This window comes from Mirounga angustirostris, unplaced genomic scaffold (assembly GCF_029215605.1).
Source record: "Mirounga angustirostris isolate CCGP_5_RB_7025 unplaced genomic scaffold, mMirAng1.0.hap1 SCAF_11, whole genome shotgun sequence".
NCBI classification, from domain to species: Eukaryota; Metazoa; Chordata; class Mammalia; order Carnivora; family Phocidae; genus Mirounga; species Mirounga angustirostris.
In genome coordinates, this window is record NW_026991719.1 from 112333838 (window position 1) to 112354507 (window position 20670).

A 20670-nucleotide genomic window follows, 5' to 3' on the forward strand; every position below is an offset into this window, starting at 1 on the left:
ATTTTCCCTCCATTTGGATAGGTAATAAAAGGTTGCAATGAAAAATCTATTCAAATACTCAGCAAAACAGGTGGGGTCTTATCCTTTCACTCTTCTACAGAACTTCAGTTAGCATATCCATAGTCTTAGGTGAGTGTCAGGAAGTGTCCTGGCTCTTAATCATTTTCAAGCAGCAGTCGAGAGGGTCAGGCAGGTAAGTGTCTTTCCTTTCTAGGCCCAGGGCTGATGCAGAGCACGCAGACACTAAGATCCTGGGGAAAGTTAAGTATTTTAGCACCGAAGTCCTGATTTTAGCTTTCCTTAGTTTTTATGCATGATGGTAACATATTTCAGGTCCTTAAACTCAGGATAGTTATTGCAGTCAATTACAATAGCAATTTTCCCCAAGATAGTGACTTTATTCTGCAAATGACACATTCATAATTACATTATTTTTATGTATCACCATAAAATACTAAGAGTCATCTAATTTGTTACTGACAAGAGCTAAGTTTTAGAGAATTTAAAATAAATTGGTGAAAAACTTAAATGACTTTTTATAATATTGTTCTTTTTGAACCAAAATAGCTGTCACCTGTGATTGAAAATCACATCTGATTGGCTGATATCCACATTAGGGTTTGGAGTGAGGGAATTAGAAAAAAGAGCCCTAACACTTGTTTTGTAATAATTTTTTCCAAATGCTTTTCTGCATTATCCTTCGATCATGGAATAGGCTGTGGTTTTTCTGTGCTGGAAATGTTTTGGTCTTCTGTTTTCCCAGCAGAGGCCTCTCTCTTCTGTTTCTGATTCATGTACTTCATAACATTTCCAGATATTACCACTGAACATTAAACTAATGCCATTTGGGGACCATGCTTAAAACCTAGACCTTTGGATGGGATGGGGTGAATGAATTTCCTATTAGTGTTCAGAAGTGAGTTTTCCTGTAATATATAAGGAATGGCAGTAAGGTCATGAGATTGATTTTGACTTTTAAGTTTGGGAGGCTGTATAGGCTGCCATTCCTCAAAAGCTGGAGAGAATCCAACTTTCTTTGGGATCTGCCTTCAGAGCCAGTTTATGAACCAAACAAGAGAACCAGGTCTTATTGCTTTAGAGTCACGGGTGGTGGTTATTTTAACCAAAATAGTATCACTTAGCTTTCCACCCCTGTCCCCCTCACCACCCCACCCCCACAGGTCCCAACGGATCTGGTTCCAAATAACTTATGACTGTTTGAAAAAACTTAAACCTATCCCCAAAGGGTGAAGATGTGCAGTCATTGAGGAGATTGGAAGGTTGGGCTGGAGGTCCTGAAGGCAGTTTCCCAGGAGGTATTCACATACTTTAGATCCTCTCTGGTGAGTGGAAGGCCTCCCAAGGGGGTTAGCATAGCAAGAAGTACATTCATGTCAATGGTTAAGTTCTGATGTCATCTTCCTTTAGGATTTAAAAAACGTAATAACTTTATTGCTTTTTTTCCTATTATAAAAGTAGTCGATGTTTATTGTGGAAATTTTATTTATTTTTAAAGATTTATCCATCCATGAGAGCGAGAGAGAGAGAAGGGAATGGGGGGTGACCTGAGCCAAAACCAAGACTCAGTTGCTCAACCACCAAGATGACCTTCGTTGTGGAAATTTTAAAACACAACCGCAAAGAAGAAAATACAATCTATTAACAATCCTTCCCATCCAGAGATAGTCCTGGCTAACACTTTGGTGGTTATTTTCCCATACATTTTTATAGGTACAATACACATTCATAGATATCCATCCATTGTTAAGCCCTGTCAGTTTTACCTCTTAAATTTATTTTTGTTTCTTATTTCTCCTTCCACTGTTAGTACCATGATCCAAACATTTCCTTCTCTCTTGGACAAGGGCAATAGCTTCCTAACTGGGATCCCTGCCTCCACCTTTGCCCTTTATTCAAAACATTTTCCCTCCTGTAGCCACTGTGGCTTTTTTGAAACAATGAAATCATCCCTCTCCCCTCCTCCTCAGAGCTCCCCTTATATATTCCTACTGTTTTGAGGATTAAGGCCAAATGTCTAGAGCTAACAGTAGCTATTTCCTAGAACACTCTTTAATGCTACTTCCTCAGAGAGGTCCTCCTTGACCACTTCGTCTCATTTAGATCCCCCTCATTTTCCCTGTGGCTGAGTCTGACTAGTACCTGCCCTACCTCCCTTGGTCTGGCAGGAGTTTTTCATGTTAGGAACACTACTGGAATTGAATAACCCCCAAATTTGCTCTCAAGGTCCTGCTTTGCTCTCTCACCTTTTCCAGTATCTGTCTCGTTCTGAGCCCTCACTGGTCTTCTGCTTTATCTTACTGGTTTCTAGGCTACAGCAGCCCGTTTCCTGACACGATCCCAGGGTTATGTACTTTTTTGGCCTCTGGCATCTAAATTCTGTTCTTTTCTTTGCCTGTTGGCACTTGCCTCTCCTTTCCTGGGAGTGCATAGAAATCTCAGGAAGGCAGTGGGATTTCCAAAATTTATAGAATGGTAGTTGTATATTCTAACAGTGGTAAGCTGCTCAGCAATAAAAATGAATGAACTGAGGGGCACCTGGGTGGTGCAGTCGGTTGGGCATCCAACTCTTGGTTTCGGCTCAGGTCGTGATCTCAGGGTTGTGAGATCAAGCCCCGCACTGGGGCTCCGTGCTCAGCACGGAGTCTGCTTGAGATTCTCTTTTGCTCTCCCTCTGCCCCTCCCACTCATGCACTCTCTCTCTCTAAAAATAAATAAATCTTTAAAAAAATGAATGAACTGATGCATGCAATAGCATGGATGAATCTCAAAAATATGTTGAGTGAAAGGAAAAAGACAAAAGATTACAGACTATGATTCCATTTATAAGAAGTTCAAGAATAAACAATCTCTGTGGTAAAAAAATCATAGTAATGGTTGTCTCTAGTGGGTGAACAGGGATTGACTATGAGGGGAGGCATGAAGAAACTTACTAGGTTGATACAAATATTCTATACCTTGTTAGAAGTTTGGGTTATACAGGTTTATGCATTTATCAAAATTCATTGAATGGTACACGTAAGATGTGTGCATTGGACCTTTTATAAATTTTCCCTAAAGAAACACAAGCAAATGTTAAACCCTAGTTACAAATGCATGCTGTGGTGTTTAGGGGTAAAGTACACTGATGTTTGTAGTTAACTTTGAAATGCATCCAAAAATAAGATAGATTGATTGATGGATAGATATGTGATAAAGTATATATATCAAGATTTTCATTGCATAATATAGGTGATACATATATGTGCATTTACTGTACAGTTCTTTCAAACATTTTCTGTATTTTTGTAATAAAAATATTGGGGAAAATGCTCTAGACTGAAGCTCTCTCTGTACTATGAAATTTTTTTGTAAAGTAAATGCACTGGAAATGATTTAGTACTGGAAATAATTTGCACTGAATTTGTCTGTTTTAGAATATAGAGGGCATTTTGAAAATAAGGCCCACCTGTAATGATGTAATTGGTATATAGATCAAGAAACAAGGTCTTAGCAGAATTCTTACACCAGCCTCGGAATGCTGGATGCCAGGGAGATATTTTGCAAGTAAGTAAGGAACAGTATCTAATGTGTGTGTATCTGTGTAGAGGGGGATTAGTGCTTCCTGACTCAGAGTCCAATATAAAACAGGCTTCCCTTCTAAATAGTAGGCTCAAAAGGAGATGAGTGAATTTGTCACAGACATTGGACTCACCACCTCAGAATGGGATTGTTTCAGAAGCTAGGGGACGAGTTGCTTTGAATTTTAGGGTAACTTCAGCCAGGAAAGATAAGAAGGAACACAAAATGCTAGGAGTCTCTGAAAACTCTTCCTGATCTTCAACATTCTGGGAGTTCTGCTAGACTGTTCAATGTGGTTTCCTTGGCATTCAGCACAGAGCCGGGCACTCAACACATCAGCAGTAAATATGCCAGGGTTTGACTGAATGAATAGAATTTGTTGATTCTTATGTAGCTAACTTCTATTTGTCTTTCAGGTCTCACGTTAGCTGCCACTTCCTCCAGAAGTCAGTCCTTGAGGGTCCCCATTCCCATCCCAGACCACGTTAAGCCCTTCTTTTGCATACTTCTCTTGTTGTTGTTCTAACCTTCAGTGCATTTTAAAAAATGACAGTTTTAATGTCTGTCTCCCTCACTTGCTTGTAAGTGCCATGAGGGTATGGGTGGTACTCGTCTCAGCTACCACTGTGCCCCTAGTGCCCAGCATAAGTGAGTCATAGAATTCAGTGAATGGGATTCAGTCCTTTCCTGATTCAAGTAAGTTATCCTATGTGTTTGACCTCTGCCTTTCCCAGCAGGAATTTGAGATCCAGACAGCAATAGCCATGACTTCTAACTCTTTGTCTCCCTCACTTTGCTGGGCACAGAATGGGCATAAATCAAGCACAGTTCATGGTGGCTGACATCATCATGCACAATGATGTTCCTTCTGACTGGGAAGAGCTGACACTGAGATTTTGCCTACAGCACACAATGGCCAAATAGCTTTAATCGGGACCAAACCAGCAGATGTGAATATCCATGGCTTGGTCTGACTGACAGAATGCTTTTTAATGGACCATATCAAACCATTGCCAAGGCCAGGTTCAGTCAGCTTAAGAGGAGGTTAAGTAGAGATAGTTAAGTCATCCGGCATGGTTTGCGGCCCTTGGTTCTGTCTTGTCCCTGCCCCTGAAGGCCCCAGGAATCACTAGGAGTGGTTGGAGACTTGTCTGAAAGCTCCTAGGTAGCTAGGGGCAGAGGCTGTAGAATAAAGTTGCCTCCTTAAAACTGTAGTCCAGGAGAGACCTGGGGATTTGGGACCATCTGCCCAGGTTGTGGCTGTAGGCACTGCCCTGCCATGTGGCCCGTGGCCAAAAAGAGTGCAGGTGGTAAATGAACCCAGGGGCCATGACGCTAGGCTGCTTGCACCACTCATAATTTCCCTAATGGTCTGTTTCCATGTACCATGTGTCACCACAATTTTTTTTTTTTTTTACAGTTGAAAAGCTACTAGTAAGGATTTTTTCTTCTCTCCACCAAAAACAAGTAACTGGAGTAGTAAGTATATCTTTTACTAGGATGACCATAATATAATTTATTGGTCAAACTAAAATTCCTTTGAAAGTGAAAGAAAAGACACTGTTAGTAATTATGCTGGACAACAAACATGCCCTGAGACTCTCTCAGGCAATCTGCGATGTGTATGGTTCCTCCTCTTGACCATCATCTTGGGTAAGCTTTAAAGCTGGATGCCAGGGTTCAAGAATGTGTTAGATGGAGGATGAAGTGCAAGTCTAAGAGTGTGTGAGCAGGGGCCATCTAGTCATGGAACCCACTGAAGAAGAGCATCTGCTGTGTGGGTGGGGCTGTTTGGTCACCATCAATCACTTCTCACACGCACACACACTCACACACAGGTGCATGCACAAGTAGGGTGACTGGCAATAGCCTCATCTTCTAATGTACTAGGGTAGCTTTTAATCACTGAGCACTTGCTGTATGCTAGACATTGTGCTAAGCACTTCTCATGCCTTAGGTTATACTGCATATTTGTTTATATTTATGTCTTGTGGAAAACTTCTGTATTTAGTGATTGCTTATGTATTTACTGTCTTACTTGATCCTCACAGCCATACAGGGATGTAGGCATTACTATTCTAGTTGCCAGATGAGAAACCAAGCTCAGAGAGGTCAAAGAGCTTTCAGGTAACTGCCAGAACTGGAACTTAAATCCAAGTCTATTCGACTCCAAATTCTGTATGTTGTGATACTACATCTGATTAATGGATAATTTGACAAAATAATTGCGGCTTAGTACTATGTGCCAAATACTATGCTGGGTGCTAGGAGTCCAAATGTGTATTGGGCAGTGGGCTCAAGCTGTGAAACAGACAGAAACAGAAACATTCTCTATCTCCAAGAGCTTACCCTTTAGTGGGGGAGACAGGCACACAAACACGTAATTTGAATACTGAAGGCTAGATACCATATTCTATTTAAGTAATTTATGAAATACATAACAGCATTATGTGGAATAATATGAACTATATTTATTGTTTTATATTTCTATCTATAAATACATATGTGGGAGATTACAAAGTACTGTGGGAATAGAATAGAGGCGAAGTAGGGAAGGTTTCACAGAGAAGGCAAAAGTCCTTATGTTGGGACTTAATCAAGTAGGTAATAGGGAGACATCAAAGGATTTTCATCATGAGATTGACAAATTTATTGTGCATTTTGAAAAGACCATTGACCCTGAATAGAGGATGAATTGAGGTAGGAAGTGGGGAAGTGGGTGAAGCAGGCCCAGGTGAGAGATGGCAGGGGTCTGGTCAGTTGAGGAAACAGAAGTCTGAGTTACAGACTTTGGATTTTATTCTAAGTACAGTGGGAAGCCGTTTGGAAGGTTTTAGGCAGGGATGTAATATGTGATTTGCATGTAAAGTGTTCTAGTATTCTTAACACCACACATACACATACACACAAACAGGGGCACAAGGAAGATTCTGGAGGTGATGGATATGCTTATTGCCTTGATTGTGGTGATGGTTTCATGGGTGTATGCATATATCCCACTCATCAAATTGTATACATTAAATATATGCAGGTTTTTTGTATATTAGTTATATATCCACAAAGCTGTAAAAAAAAAAAAAAGAAAGAAAATTTACAAAACAAAGAAGGGGGGTGCCTGGCTGGCTCAGTTGGTGGAGCATGTGACTCTAGATCTCAGGATTATGAGTCCAAGCCCCATATTGGATGTGGAGCCTACTTTAAAAAGGTACAAAGCAAGAGTTATAGAGTAAACTTGATATAACTCATAATTTCACCTCACTGAATAAATAATCCTTAAAATTTTAGTATGTTTATATAATGTGAACATATTCAGATATGCACAGCTAAATATTTATAAAAGTTGGGATAATATGCTTGAAATTTTGTTAATATTCTTTATTAAAATTTAGCTCAATTCAATTTGTTTTTTTTTTCACATTAACATTCTTAGTTTATTGATCCTCTCATGAAAAATCTGCACAACCAGATAAAGCCACTGCAGCATCTTTACTCCTTCTGTTGTCCAATCTCCAGCTCACTTTTTGCCAGCACCAACATTGGCTTTTGCAGTCCCCCTGACTTTCTTCATTCTGTTCTTGCGTTCCTTTCGCTGTTTTCTTGATGTCTTTTTCTTCTCATACAGGCCATGTCTTGCAAGTCTGTGTTTGGGTTCATTTTTCTTTGCATAATCCAAGGAATCATAAGTCATGCCAAAGCCAGTTGTCTTGCCACCACCAAAATGGGTTCTGAATCCAAACACAAATATGACATCTGGTGTGGTCTTGTACATTTTGGCTAGTTTTCCCCAAATTTCTGTCTTAGGTACTGTTGCCTTTCCGGGGTGAAGAACATCAATGACCATCTGTTTCTGCTGAAGTAGTCGGTTAGTCATGAACTTCCTGGTCCGGATAGTTACTGTGTCGTTCATGATGGCGGCCAAGCTTCAAGCAGCCAGGGAGGAAAAGAGTCAATTTGTTTTAACAATGTATTTTAAAATTTAAATTTATTTTTTATTGAAGTATAGTTACCATACAGTGTTGTATTAGTTTCAGTTGTACAATATAATGATTCAACAATTCTATACATTTCTTAGTACTCATCACAATAGGTGTACTCTTAATCCCCTTTATCTATTTCATCTATCTCCCCCCCCCCCCTTTGGCAACCACCAGTTTGTTCTTTGTATTTAAGAGTCTGGGTTTGTTGTTGTTGTTGATCTCTTTTTACTTTGTCTTGTTTCTTAAATTCCACATGTGAATGAAGTCACGTGGTATTTGTCTTTCTCTGACTTATTTCACTTAGCATTATTCCCTCTAGGCCCATCCTTATTGTTGCACATGACAAGATCTTCTGCACCCCTATGTTTATATAATAATTATAATATATAATAAGCAGCATTATTTACAATAGCCAAGATATGGAAGCAACCCAAGTATCCATTGATAGATGAATGGATAAAGAAGAGGTGCCCCCCGCCACACAATGGAATATTACTGAGCCATAAAAAGAATGAGATCTTGCCATTTGCAACAACATGGATGGACCTAGAGGCTATTATGCTAAGTTAACTTAATATTTTTAAGTTCCAACTATGATGAGTACTAAGAGTAGAAAAATGTGTAAGACCCAGCTCCTCATCTCCAGGATTTTGCATTCTAGTGGAAGAGATGGATATGATTACAACAAAGTGTATGACAATATTTGAAGTGCCATTTTTTTTTTAACAGAATAAAACCAGTGCTATGAAAACTTAGGAAAAAAAGATCCCTTGGGCTGTTATGTGGAAGATGGACTGGGAAGGGTAGGCATAGGTAGAAGTGGGGAGATTAATGAACATTATTGTCACATCCAGATAGTATGTTTTGGACTAGGTTAGTGGCAGTGGAGCTGGTCAAAGTGGATGGATCTGAGAAATATTTAGGAAATAGAATGGATGAGAATTGGTAGTTGATTGGTTGTAGGGTTTAAATAGAGGGAGGAATAAAGGATATGACCCAGATTTCTGGCACAAAGAATGGAGTGGAAGATAGTGCCAGTTACTAAGGTGGGATACATAGGAAGAGAATGGGGCATCGGCTATGTGAAGGAAAATGGCAGTTGGCAAAGGTTTTTCAAGAAGGAATATTTTCTGAAATTTTAAATACATGTCAGTGATTTTGGTAGTACATAGAGGTTATGGAAAAATGTAATTACACTGGGAAGTCTGCAGTTTCCAAAATCACTACCAATAGTTTAGAGTGTATTATTTATTACTCTCTTGTATAAAAGAGTTATCAACCCAAACATGGCTGTGTAGCAATCACCCAGGCCAAGCCCTTTGTTTTACTAAGGCCCAGGGAGAAATTATTTATACATGATTACATAGCTAGTTAGTAGCAGGTCTAGGTCTAGAAGCCAATTCTCTTTACTCCTCGCTTTATTTTCTTTCTGCTATACAGTTTCTTTCTCAACCATAGAATAAGAATTGACTAGGTTCGTGGTTCTTTTTTTACCCCCTCTCCTTAGAACCATTTTCTCAGCCCAAAGCATATGTGTATAAGGGAATGTCTGAGAAATTCCATCTAATTTCTTTCTGATCAGGCCATATGTCTTTTGTTTATGAATATACATTTTTTTAAAAGATTTTATGTTTGGTAGTCTGTGCACCTATTATGGGGCTCGAACTCACAACCCTGAGATTAAGAGACACATGCTCCACCCACAGAGCCCACCAGGTGCCCCTTTGAAAGACTAAGCTGATAAACCTGCCATTGCAGGGCCAGTTGTTCCTCTGGCGGTGGGGAGTGTTTCAAACTGCACTTGAACTCCAGTCTTGTCAAAGATAGTCCATAGGCCTAAGGGCTCTAGCCTTGTCATTCTGGGGTTTTGATTAGTCCAGTGTTAAACCACTTGTCTTTTCCTAGACTGAAGTTGCCTTCAAAGTATCTTACCCTATGTCAAGTTTGCTCCATGAGCTGACCGTTGATCTTGCAGCCTCTCTGCCAGATGAGGAATTTTCACCATTTCCTACCACCTAAGTGCAAGTCTACTTTCATGGTGGCTCAATGCCCTAGTTTGGCCTCCTTTGCTACTTATTTGCAATGGTTGAGCTTTTTTCACCTTGACTGTCTTTACTGTTGAGGGAAATGGACTCCAGGGATAGTATATGGACAGACTTATCAGATTATCCAATTTTATCTATATCTCAAATCATTTAAGCCCATGAAATCGACAAGTATGGACATTCACAGTGCCTGGTATCAGCTACATTTTATTGAGTGCATAAATGAGCCAGAAACTATGCTAACTACCTACACATCCTTACAGCATCTACTTCAAGAGTGTTACTGGTTGAATTGTGTCCCCCTAAAGTTCACATGTTGCAGTCCTAACTCCCAGTACCTCAGATTGTGACTCTTTGGAGATAGGATCTTTATAGAGGTAATCAAGTTAAAATGAGGTCATCAGATTGTGCCATACTTCCATATGGCTAGTGTCCTTATAAAAGAAAATTTGGAGACAGACATGGATAAAGGGAAGGTGATGTGAAGACACAGGAAGAAGATAACCATCTACCAGGCAAGGAGGGAGGTCTGGAGCAGATGGAAACAAAGCTGCCTTGATCTGAAGACTTCTGGCCTCTGGGACTGTGAGAAATAGATTGCTGTTGTTTAAGCCACTCAGTTTGTGGTTCTTTGTTACGGTCCTAAACTTACTTGATGTGGATACAAAAGTTTCTCTGTGAAAACATATTGAGCACTAAACAAGGGAGTACTATTATTATCCCTAATCTACAGATGAGTAAACTGATGTGCAGAAATGTAGCGACATGTACAAGGTCACAAAGTAAGGGCAGAGCTGGGATTTGAACCCAGTTCGGTCTAACCTCTGAGCCTGCTTTCTCCCTAGGGTCTCAGGGTGGCCTACAAAAGGTTGCCTTATTCTATTGATTATTGCATTATCCTAAATAGTTTAATCACCACCAAACTATACCCCCTCCATTTACAAGACTGCAGCAATACAATGGGCATTGAAAACCAGGTGAAATTCTTTTTGTTCTTAAGAACTCTTTTTTGGGGGGAGATAGGGAAAAGGAGTTGCTGGGAGATAGATGTACTTATTACTGAGAAATTGTTCCTGGGGCACCCAGAGCAATATTTCTTAGCCTCAAGCTTTCAAGTCAATACTGCCCCCCCCCCCCCCCCCCCCCGCCAAACTGGCTTCTTCAGTCATTGTCCCTCCCTGCAATGTGGAGCCCTGGGATGCAGTCATTCACTAGGATACTTCCTGAGACTGATTTCCTCCCTTTGGTTCATGTTGGAAAGTGATGGAAAGGCACAACAAGCAGTAAATCACTTCTGTTCCACATGCTTAAGGGCGGGTTTTAAGTTACTTTCTGTGCAACAGTGGAGCCTAAACTTACTTGATGTGGATACAAAAGTTTCTCTCTGGAAACATATTGAGCTTATTAGAGACTCTCCCAGGGTAGGACAACAGTTTGGATTATGTAGCAAAATATTTCAAACCAAGTGCTATGTGTTAATGGTTTACACAAATGTGATGATTAGATAAAAGGGGCTTTTGGAGTTACGCTTGAAGACACTAATTAAATCCACATCAACAAGTCAACATGTTGGTCTCATATGGATTTGAGCACTTTGGAAATGCTTCTTTTGTTTCGATACCATTAATTAAATTCACACATTTTGCTGATATCGAATGGTTACCTTAAAACACAGAAGGCAAGAGTTGAAGCTTTGAACAGTACTTCTGAGTGCATTTCCGTGAAGCTGAGTAAATTAGAACAGTTTTTCTTTTCAAGGAGTTAATTGCCTAGAATTTCCAAAATTTCACGGCAGATAGTGAACAGTTGATTCTTTTTCAACAAATTCAATCCAAATGATGCATGCTTTTACTTAACCGCTACAGGCTTAACTGCAGTTTTAAATGATTCTCAATGCAGAGGCAATAAAGTATTTCAGGAACTATGTCTCAGAGGAGAAGTTAGGAGGAAAAAGCACAAGGCACATGTCAAAGAGTTGTGACCTGCCACAGGCAGTATTTTTCAGAGTTGGGAGTTTATAAATATCTCAAGGGTCTGAAGAAAGGACTCCAAACAGAAAGTGAGTAAACCCTACGGGGATACTTCATTTGAAAACTAAATATCTGTGGCCTTGTCTTGTCAACAAAATTGGATTTCTCTCTTATTATGTTGTTTCCACTTATAACTGATTTCGAATGGAAATCTAGGGAGAAAACGCACGTGTGTAGAGTCGCCAAGATGGCCATGCCTTAACAACGGAAGCTGCTGGCCGAAATGAAGGAATTCACTTCCTGAGAGTCCTTCTCCTTGCCTTTGGCTCCCCAAATCGAGAGTTACAAATGGCCATACGGATTTGCTCGTTTTGCTCAGCTTGAAAAAGTAACCTTAGCTTTAGAATACTAAGATGGAGAATTAAACTCACTTTAGTAGATATTGATCTAGTGACAACTGTGTGCAAAGCCCTGTTCTAAGCACTTAAAAATCCATTATTTAATTCAGTGACTCGTAGGTAGGTACTATTTGCACCCCATTATACAGATGAGGAAACTGAGGCTCAGAGAAATCGAGTAACTATTGCTCTTATTCTCCTTTGCTGGCTCATCTTCCTGACCTCCTAACTCTGGAGTGCCTTGGGGCTTGGTCTTTGGACCTCTTCTTGGTCTACCCTCATTCCCGTGATTTTCTCATTTAGTTTCTTGGCTTTAGACACCACCTAGCAGTTTGATAGGCATCTTGGACTTATGTCTTAAATGGAGTTCCTGATCTTCCCCCTTCCCTAAAAGTGCTCCTTTCCTTATCTTCCCAGTCTGAGTTGATGGGAACTCCATTCTTCCTGTTCTTAGGCCAAAAACATTTTTCTCACATCTTCAAAATATATCTAGAATCTGACTACCTCTGTTCATCTCCATGGCTACTATTTTGGCCTGCACGACCGTCCTCTCTTGCTTGCTCTCCATGCTTCCTCTCTTGTCCTGAGCCACTGTCCTCTCTTGCTTGCTCTCCATGCTTCCTCTCTTTTCCAATCTTGCTGCATAATAAATTACCACAAACTTGGCTTAAAGCAACTCTCATGCATTATCTCACAGCTCTGTATGTCAGAAGTCTGGAGGGCTTGGCTGAGTTGGCTGCTTAGAGTCTCGTAAGGCCAAAGTGAAGTTGTCATCCAGACTGGATTCTTATATAGAAGTTTTGGGGAAGAATCCACTTCTAAGCTCATTCAGGTTGTTGGCAGAATCCAGATTATTTTGGCTATAGGTCCTAGGTCCCCATTTTCTTGCTGGCTGCTCAATGGGGGGTCACTCCTAAAGGTGACCCACATTTTTTCTCATGTGGCTTCCTATATCTTCAAGGCTAGCAATGGTATTCCAAACTCCCCTTGTGTTTCAGATCTCTCTGAATTCCTCTCCTGCTATCAGCCAGAGAAAACCCTCTACTTTTAGAGGTTTCACTTGACTGAGTCAGGCCCACCCAGATAACCCCCATCTTTTAAGGTCAATTGATTTGGGACTTCAATTCCATCAGAAAAATCTCTTTGCAACTGTACCCAGATTAGCATGTGATTGAATAAGCATTCTGCAGTTCAAATGTAAACCAGATCCTATCATTCCTCTACTCAAAATCCTCCAGTGAGTCCTGAGCTCATCCAGAGGAAAAGCCAAAGTCCTTACCATGTCCCCCAAAGCCCTTCATGACCTGAACTCTGCCCCTTACCACCCTGACTTCATCTTCTACTTTCTCCCTCCCATTTACCCTGCTGTTCACTTATTCTCCCTCTAGCCATACTGAAATGCTTCAAGCATGGTCCCACTCCAGGGCCTTTCTTTTCTTTTCTTTTCTTTTCTTTTCTTTTCTTTTCTTTTCCTTTTCCTTTTCTTTTCCTTTTCTTTTCCTTTCCTTTTCCTTTCCTTTTCCTTTCCTTTTCCTTTCCTTTCCTTTCCTTTTCCTTTTCCTTTTCCTTTCCCTTTCCCTTTCCCTTTCCCTTTTCTTTTCTTCAAGATTTTATGTATTTATTTTGACAGAGAGAGACACAGCGAGAGAGGGAACACAAGCAGGGGCAGGGGCAGAGGGAGAAGCAGACTTCTCGCTGAGCAGGGAGCCTGATGTGGGACTCAATCCCAGCACTGTCATGACCTGAGCCAAAGGCAGATGCTTAACTGACTGAGCCACCCAGGAGTCCCTCAACATTTTTTTTTAAGTGAACATAAGTTTTCATTCTACCTGGGTAAATATGTATGAGTGGGATTGCTGGGCCATATAGTGCATGTGTGTTCATTTTTGTAAGAAACTGACAAATTGATTTGCAAAGTGTACCATTTTGCGTTCTTAACAGCAATGTGTCAAGAGTTCCAGTTGCTCTGCATCCTCACCAGTACTTAGTATTGGTTTTATCCGTTCTAATAAGTGTGTTAAAGTATTTCATTGTGGTTTTAATTTTCATTTCCCTAATGACTTTGAGCATGTTTTATGTGCTTATAGCCATTTTTATAAATAATCTTTGGCAAAATGTCTATGCAAATATTTTGCCCATTTCTCTTCACAATAGGGAACAAACTGAGGGTTGCTGGAGGGGAGGTGGGTAGGGGGATGGGGTGATGAGCATTAAGTAGGGCACTTGTGATGAGCACTGGGTGTTATATGCAAGTGATGAATCACTAAATTCTACCCCTGAAACTAATAACTATACTATATGTTAACTAACTGGAATTTAAAAAAAAACCTTGAAAGAAAAAAATAAAAAATGTAGTTTATTTTTTTTATTAAGTTTTAAGAGTTCTCTGTATATTCTAGAAACAAGTCCTTTGTCAGATATGTGGTTTGCAAATATTTTCTCCCAGTCTGTGGGTTGTCTTTTCATTGTCTTAACAGTATCTTTAGCAGAGGAGAAATTTATAATTTTGATGAAATTGTATTTATCAGTTTTTTTTTCTTGTATGGATTATGCTTTGGGTCCAGTATCTAAAAACTAATTGTAAAAGCCAAGGTCACAAAGATTTCTTGTTGTCTTCTAAAATTTTTATAGCTTTATATTTCATATGTAGGCTTATGATCTATTTTAAGTTAATTTTTTGTATAAGGTACGAGGTGTAGGTCTATGCTACTTTTTTGGGCACATGGATATCCAATTGTTCTAGCACCATTTATTGAAAGGACTATCCTTTCCCCCATTGAATTTTCTTTGCCCAAAATCAATTGGCCATATTTGTGTGAGTCTATTTCTGAACTCTGCTTTCTGTTCCATTGATCTACATGTGTCTTTCTCTCTCCCTTTCTTCTGAGGTAACTGCTATTAACTCTGTATATACTTCCAGAGATATTCTATGTATATATAACTGTATATATAAATATATTTTTCTTTTTGCCTTTACTGAAATAGTTACATAATTTGCACACTGTTCTGCACCTTGCTTTTTATAATTTAATTTTCTATCATGGAGGTAAAGTTCAATGAGTTCACTCCAATTAGAACTATCTCATTTAGTTTAATGGTTGCAAAATATTCCACTGTATGGGTGTATCATAATTTATTTAACCAATTTTCTATGCTGAATATGTAGGTTGCTTTCAAACCTTTGCTATTACAAATAATCTTCAGTGCATAGCATCAAACACATTTTAATCTACACATGTATGACTATGCCTGGAGGGTCAGTTCCTAGAAATGGCATTTTTATAGATTTTAATAAATTTCCCCCCTAAAGATTGTTCAGACTTATTCTTCTATCAACAGTGTATTTGGGCAACTATTTGGTTAACTAATCTTCAACAAAGTAGGAAAGAATATCCAATGGATAAAGGACCATCTCTTCAACAAATGGTATTGGGAAAACTGGACAGCAAGATGCAGAACAATGAAAATTGGACCACTTTCTTAGACCACACACAAAAATAAATTCAAAATGGATTAAAGACCTAAATGTGAGGCAGGAAACCATTAAAATCCTAGAGGAGAACAAGGCAGTAACCTCTTTGATATTGGCTGTATCAACTTCTTACTAGATATGTCTCCTGAGGCAAGGGAAACAAAAGCAAAAATAAACTATTGGGACTTTATCAAAATAAAAAGCTTCTGCACAGTGAAGGAAACCAATAAAACTAAAAGGCAACCTACGGAATGGGAGAAGATATTTGCAAACAACATATCTGATAAAGGGCTAGTATCTAATATACAGAACTTAACAAAATGCAAACCCTAAAAACCAAATAATCCAATTCAAAAATGGGCAGAACACATGAATAGACATTTTTTCCAAAGAAGACATCTAGATGGCCAACAGACAAGTGAAAAGATGCTCAACATCACTCATCATCAGGGAAATACAAATCAAAGCTACAATGAGATATCACCTCACACCTGTCAGAATGGCTAAAATTAACAACACAAGAAACAATACATGTTGGGAAGGCTGTGGAGAAAGGGGAACTCTCTTGCACTGTTGGTGCAAATGCAAACTGATGCAGCCACTGTGGAAAATAGTATGGAGGTTCCTCAAATAGTTAAAAATAGAATTACTCTACCATCAAACAATTGCTCTACTAGGTATTTACCCAAAGAATACAAAAATACTATTTCAAAGGGATACATGCACCCTGATGTTTATAGCAGCATTATCTGCAATAGCCAAATTATGGGAAGAACCCAAATGTCCATCAGCTGATGAATGGATAAAGAGGTGGTTTATATATACAGTGGAATATTACTCAGCCATCAAAAAGAATGAAATCTTGCCATTTGCAACAACATGGATGGAACTAGAGTGTTAGGCTAAGCGAAATCAGTCCTCCTTTTCAGATGCTGTTTTTTTTTTCCATAGAGTAGATGCAGAGGCACTGATATGGGAACATATTTGGTATAATTGAATATCCAGGTGGCCAATGTGGATGGAGTGTAGTGAGCAAAGGGTAGAGTGGTAGGAAATGTGTTTGGAAAGCAAGGGCCTTTGTGGGCCTGGAAATGGACTTTGGCTTTTACTCTGACCAAGACAGGGAACCACTGGAGGGTTTTATAAAGAGGAGTGACATGAATTGGGTAGGTCTTCAAAGTATCACTGATGACTCTGTGGAGAATAGGTTGTAATGGGGCAAGGGTGAAAGCTGAGTAACCAATTAAGAGATTATCCCAATAATCCAAATGAGAGATGAAGACGGCCTTGGTGAGGGTGGGCGCAATGGAGGCAATGATAAATAGTAGGATTAAAATATCTCATGATCCTTGGTTGTCTGTATATATTTAAGAGTGAGGCACAAAAACACTTATTGGAAGTCTGTGTAGGTGAAGATTGTTGACTGGTAGTCTACAATGAAGTGTTGTTAGGCAAGGAGCCAGAATTTTCTACTGGGATCCTCAAATCTCACATGTAAGTGGAGATCTTTTTTGCTCAGATAGGCCAATTTCTAAAATAAATAAATAAATAAATTCTTCCATATCTTGGGGGAAAGGTTTTATATAAGCCTGGTTACTGTCATTTTTGAAGCCTAGCAGGGGTGAACCTGTGGTTGAGGGTGGGAATGGTCTCACAGTTGCAGGAACAGACCTTTAGGACATCTTTTTTTTGGCGTTTTTTTAAAAATTATGTTATGTTAATCACCATACATTACATCATTAGTTTTTGATGTAGTGTTCCATAATTCATTGTTTGCGTATAACACCTAGTGCTCCATTCAGTACGTGCCCTCTTTAATACCCATCACCAGGCTAACCCCTCCCCCCACTAGAACCCTCTAGAACCCTCAGTGTGTTTCTCAGAGTCCATAGTCTCTCATGGTTCGTTTCCTGCTCTGATTTGCCCCCTTCATCTTGTTTTAAGACTTAACCCTGCTCTCCAGTATATCTGGTGTCTTTTAAGTTCTGACTCTATCCATTTAATGTTTCCAGAGATAAAACCTCTAGTTTCTTGCCAGTCTGCTTGGGATGATAGGGGGGACCTCAGAGAATATTCAGTCTATATACAAATATTCAGCGAATCTCCTGTTTTCAGTTTTGAACTTCACCCCTGCCTTACTGGTGCCTCTCAGGGATTTCACAAAACAGATTAGCTGGCTTTTGTCTAGCATCCTTTTCTGCAGGCATTTAAAGTTGTATCTTCCCCCTCTCTGCTCTACTTCCAAGAATGGTTGAAATCTCTCACTCACTGATGGCTTCTCTCCTAATCTTTTTGGTCCTTATAGGTTTTTGCCTTTTTTATTTCTTTGCTATCATTTTGGGAATTCTTAGGAGGGAAAGGAGATAAATATGTGCTGTCAACTGAACATCTTTAACCAGGTGAATATACTTTTTTCATATTCTATATGACCCTCTGCAGATTTTGATTTCCTTTCCTCATACTGAGGAACATTGGTCTATTATATTGGGCATCTGTCATGGGGTTTTAGGGCTCTAGTTTAGAGACAGACCTGAGTTCAATTTCTAGTTATACTATTTACTAGCTGTGTGACCATGGAAAAATCACTTAAGTTCCTTGAGCCTGTTTCTTTGTGTTTAAAATGAGAGTGATAATTATTATACCGTATCAAAGAGATTTAAGTACTAAATGAGATAATCTATGTAAACCTCTTAGTGCAGACTTTGGTCCATGCTCAATAACTGTTATGTACTGAGTCTTTCCTTGCAAATCTTTAACTTTTTAATCAGTGCTTCTCCTTCCTCTGGGAAGGAGAATGATTTGACAGGATAGGGTGTGCTTAAATTCTATAGGCCATGACCACATTAGGCTATGATTCTGTAAGTTGTATCTGTTGTTTATGAATTCAAGAAGACCTGTTTAGCAAGAGTATGAAGATTGCCTACTTAATCTTACCACATGGTAACATTGATAATCTTTATTCATTTGGTCATTTACTCTTTAATTCATTTGTCTAACATTTGTTGGGCTCTTCCTATGTGTCAGGCACTTTGCTGGGAGTTAATGAGGATGAGTCTCAGCCAAGCAGGTAGAATTCTTGTCCTTAAGGACGTAAGAGTCCAATGGGGTAGTCAGATGAGGAAAGGCAATTTAGAAACAGTGTGATTGTGCTGTGATGCAGACACATGCTGCTGTGATTAAATAACTGTTTAATGTCTGTCTCTTTCACTGTAAGAGCAAAGACCTCATCTATCTTGTTTATCAGTATTGTCCCAGTGCCTAGCATCATTCCTAGCACATATGATGTATTCAATAAAAATTTTTGTTATTGAATGAATGATGCACAATGAAAAATTTTCCTTGAAAAGGTTATACAGAAAAGGTTGTACTTGAAAAATTCCCTTTCATGTTTGCAGAGGACATTTTTACAATGAATGTGTGTTCAATTAGTCAGCGAGTGAATGAATATTTGGCAAGGGTAAGAGGAAGTACATCCCAATTTAACAAATGTTTCCTGAGTTCCAACTATGTGCCAAGGTACAGTACATGGTGTGGAAGATACCAAGATGAATAAGATATGGCCTCTGCCCTTGAAGAGCTCCAAGTCTAGTCTGGAGACAGAGAAGTGAACAGTCAATTATAGTACAGTATGATAAGGGCCACTAATAAACTTCAAATCAGATGTGAATCCTAAGCTTGTGGGCTTTGGGTAAGGCTAGTCATTAAACATGATTTTGAAGACATGTTCCATTTTCTACAATAAGATTCAGCAGGGAAACAATTGCTTAAAGAATCTATTATATTTTTTTCAGAGAAAGTGTAGAAATCATATTACTGTTAATGGCAATAGAATAGAGAAGAAAATGGAATGAAGAGCAATATCTAAATAAGCTATCATTATATAAGAAATAGAGTAATTTAGTGGTTAAGTGATGTTTGTTAGGAAGTTCTTTTGGCAGTCACTTTTGGAAAAAGATGATCAAAAACACACCAAGAATGCCAGTTAATGCCATCATTATTTACTTAGTATAAATTTGCAATAACAGGAAAATATGTTCATGAAAATAAAACATCATCTAAAGAATTGACTGTAATTTTCATCTTTATGGTTGTGCGTCATTTTCCTTTAAAAAACAAACAAATCTGTTTATCACTTTACCATAGGAAACAGGGACTGAGTTGATAAAGAAGGTATACTTAGGTAGGAAAAACAAATAACTATGGCTTAGAAGTTGCCACTTTGTTTTAATAATGAGAGCTGAACAAACTGAAAAAATCAACAACTCTTCTTAGATCCTTTTGGAGGAGTGAAGTCATAGGACAAACTGCTGCCCCCCAAATTGGAAAGACAGATAAGGCATATTCAGGGAATCACAACTTAATGAAGCAGAAATCCAATGAGGAGAAACCTCCATGGGACCCAGTACTGGGGTAGGAAAAGCTGAACTGTAATCGATGAATTACAGTTACAGTAAGCTGAGATGGAGGCTCAATGTGGACAACCCTAAGAGTTAAAAACTCCAGAGGGACCCAGTCATGGGGGGGGCTCCCACAATTTTATAAGTTTTACTTCCAGGAGCTTGACTAGGTCCTCACAGTGAATATCAGAGAGGAATGGAATCCCCTCATGATTCTGACAGGTGGAGGGGAAAATAAAACAATTTTTAAATACACTAGAGCATTCTGTTTTTCTTAACAAGGTCTGGCCTCAGGAGAAACTATACGTAAGGGCTTTAACAGAAAAACTAGATAACGTGGAAGAACAGGTAGACAATGTAAGCAGAGATATAGAAATTCTAAGAAAATATAAAAAAATGCTAGAGAGGGGCGCCTGGGTGGCTCAGTCAGTTAAGCGACTGCCTTCGGCTCAGGTCATGATCCTGGAGTCCCGGGATCGAGTCCCGCATCGGGCTCCCTGCTCAGCAAGGAACCTGCTTCTCCCTCTGACCCTCCCCCCTCTCATGTGCTCTCTCTCTCTCATTCTCTCTGTCTCAAATAAAAAAAAAATGCTAGAGATAAGAAAAAAATGCTGTAAAAGAAAAAGAATACCTTTCATGGGCTCATTAGTAGATTAGACATAGCTGAGGAAAGAATTTGGGAACTTTATGGTATAACAATAGAAACTTATAAAACTAAATAGCAAAGAGAGAAAAGACTGGAAAAAACAACCCCAGAATATCTAAGAACTGTAGGACGACTGCAAGAGGTGTAACATATGCATACTGGGAATACCAGAAGAAGGAGAGGAAA

At 39.2% G+C, this 20670-nt stretch overlaps 1 protein-coding gene across 1 annotated transcript; it reads right to left on the reverse strand.

Moving 5' to 3' along the window:
• Positions 1–6993: 6993 nt before the first annotated feature.
• LOC123842388 (small ribosomal subunit protein eS24-like) lies at positions 6994–7519 on the reverse strand. Its single transcript, XM_045871727.2, has one exon. The coding sequence runs from the start codon at positions 7484–7486 to the stop codon at positions 7094–7096; it is 393 nt and encodes a 130-aa protein (XP_045727683.1). The 5' UTR covers positions 7487–7519; the 3' UTR covers positions 6994–7093.
• Positions 7520–20670: the final 13151 nt, after the last annotated feature.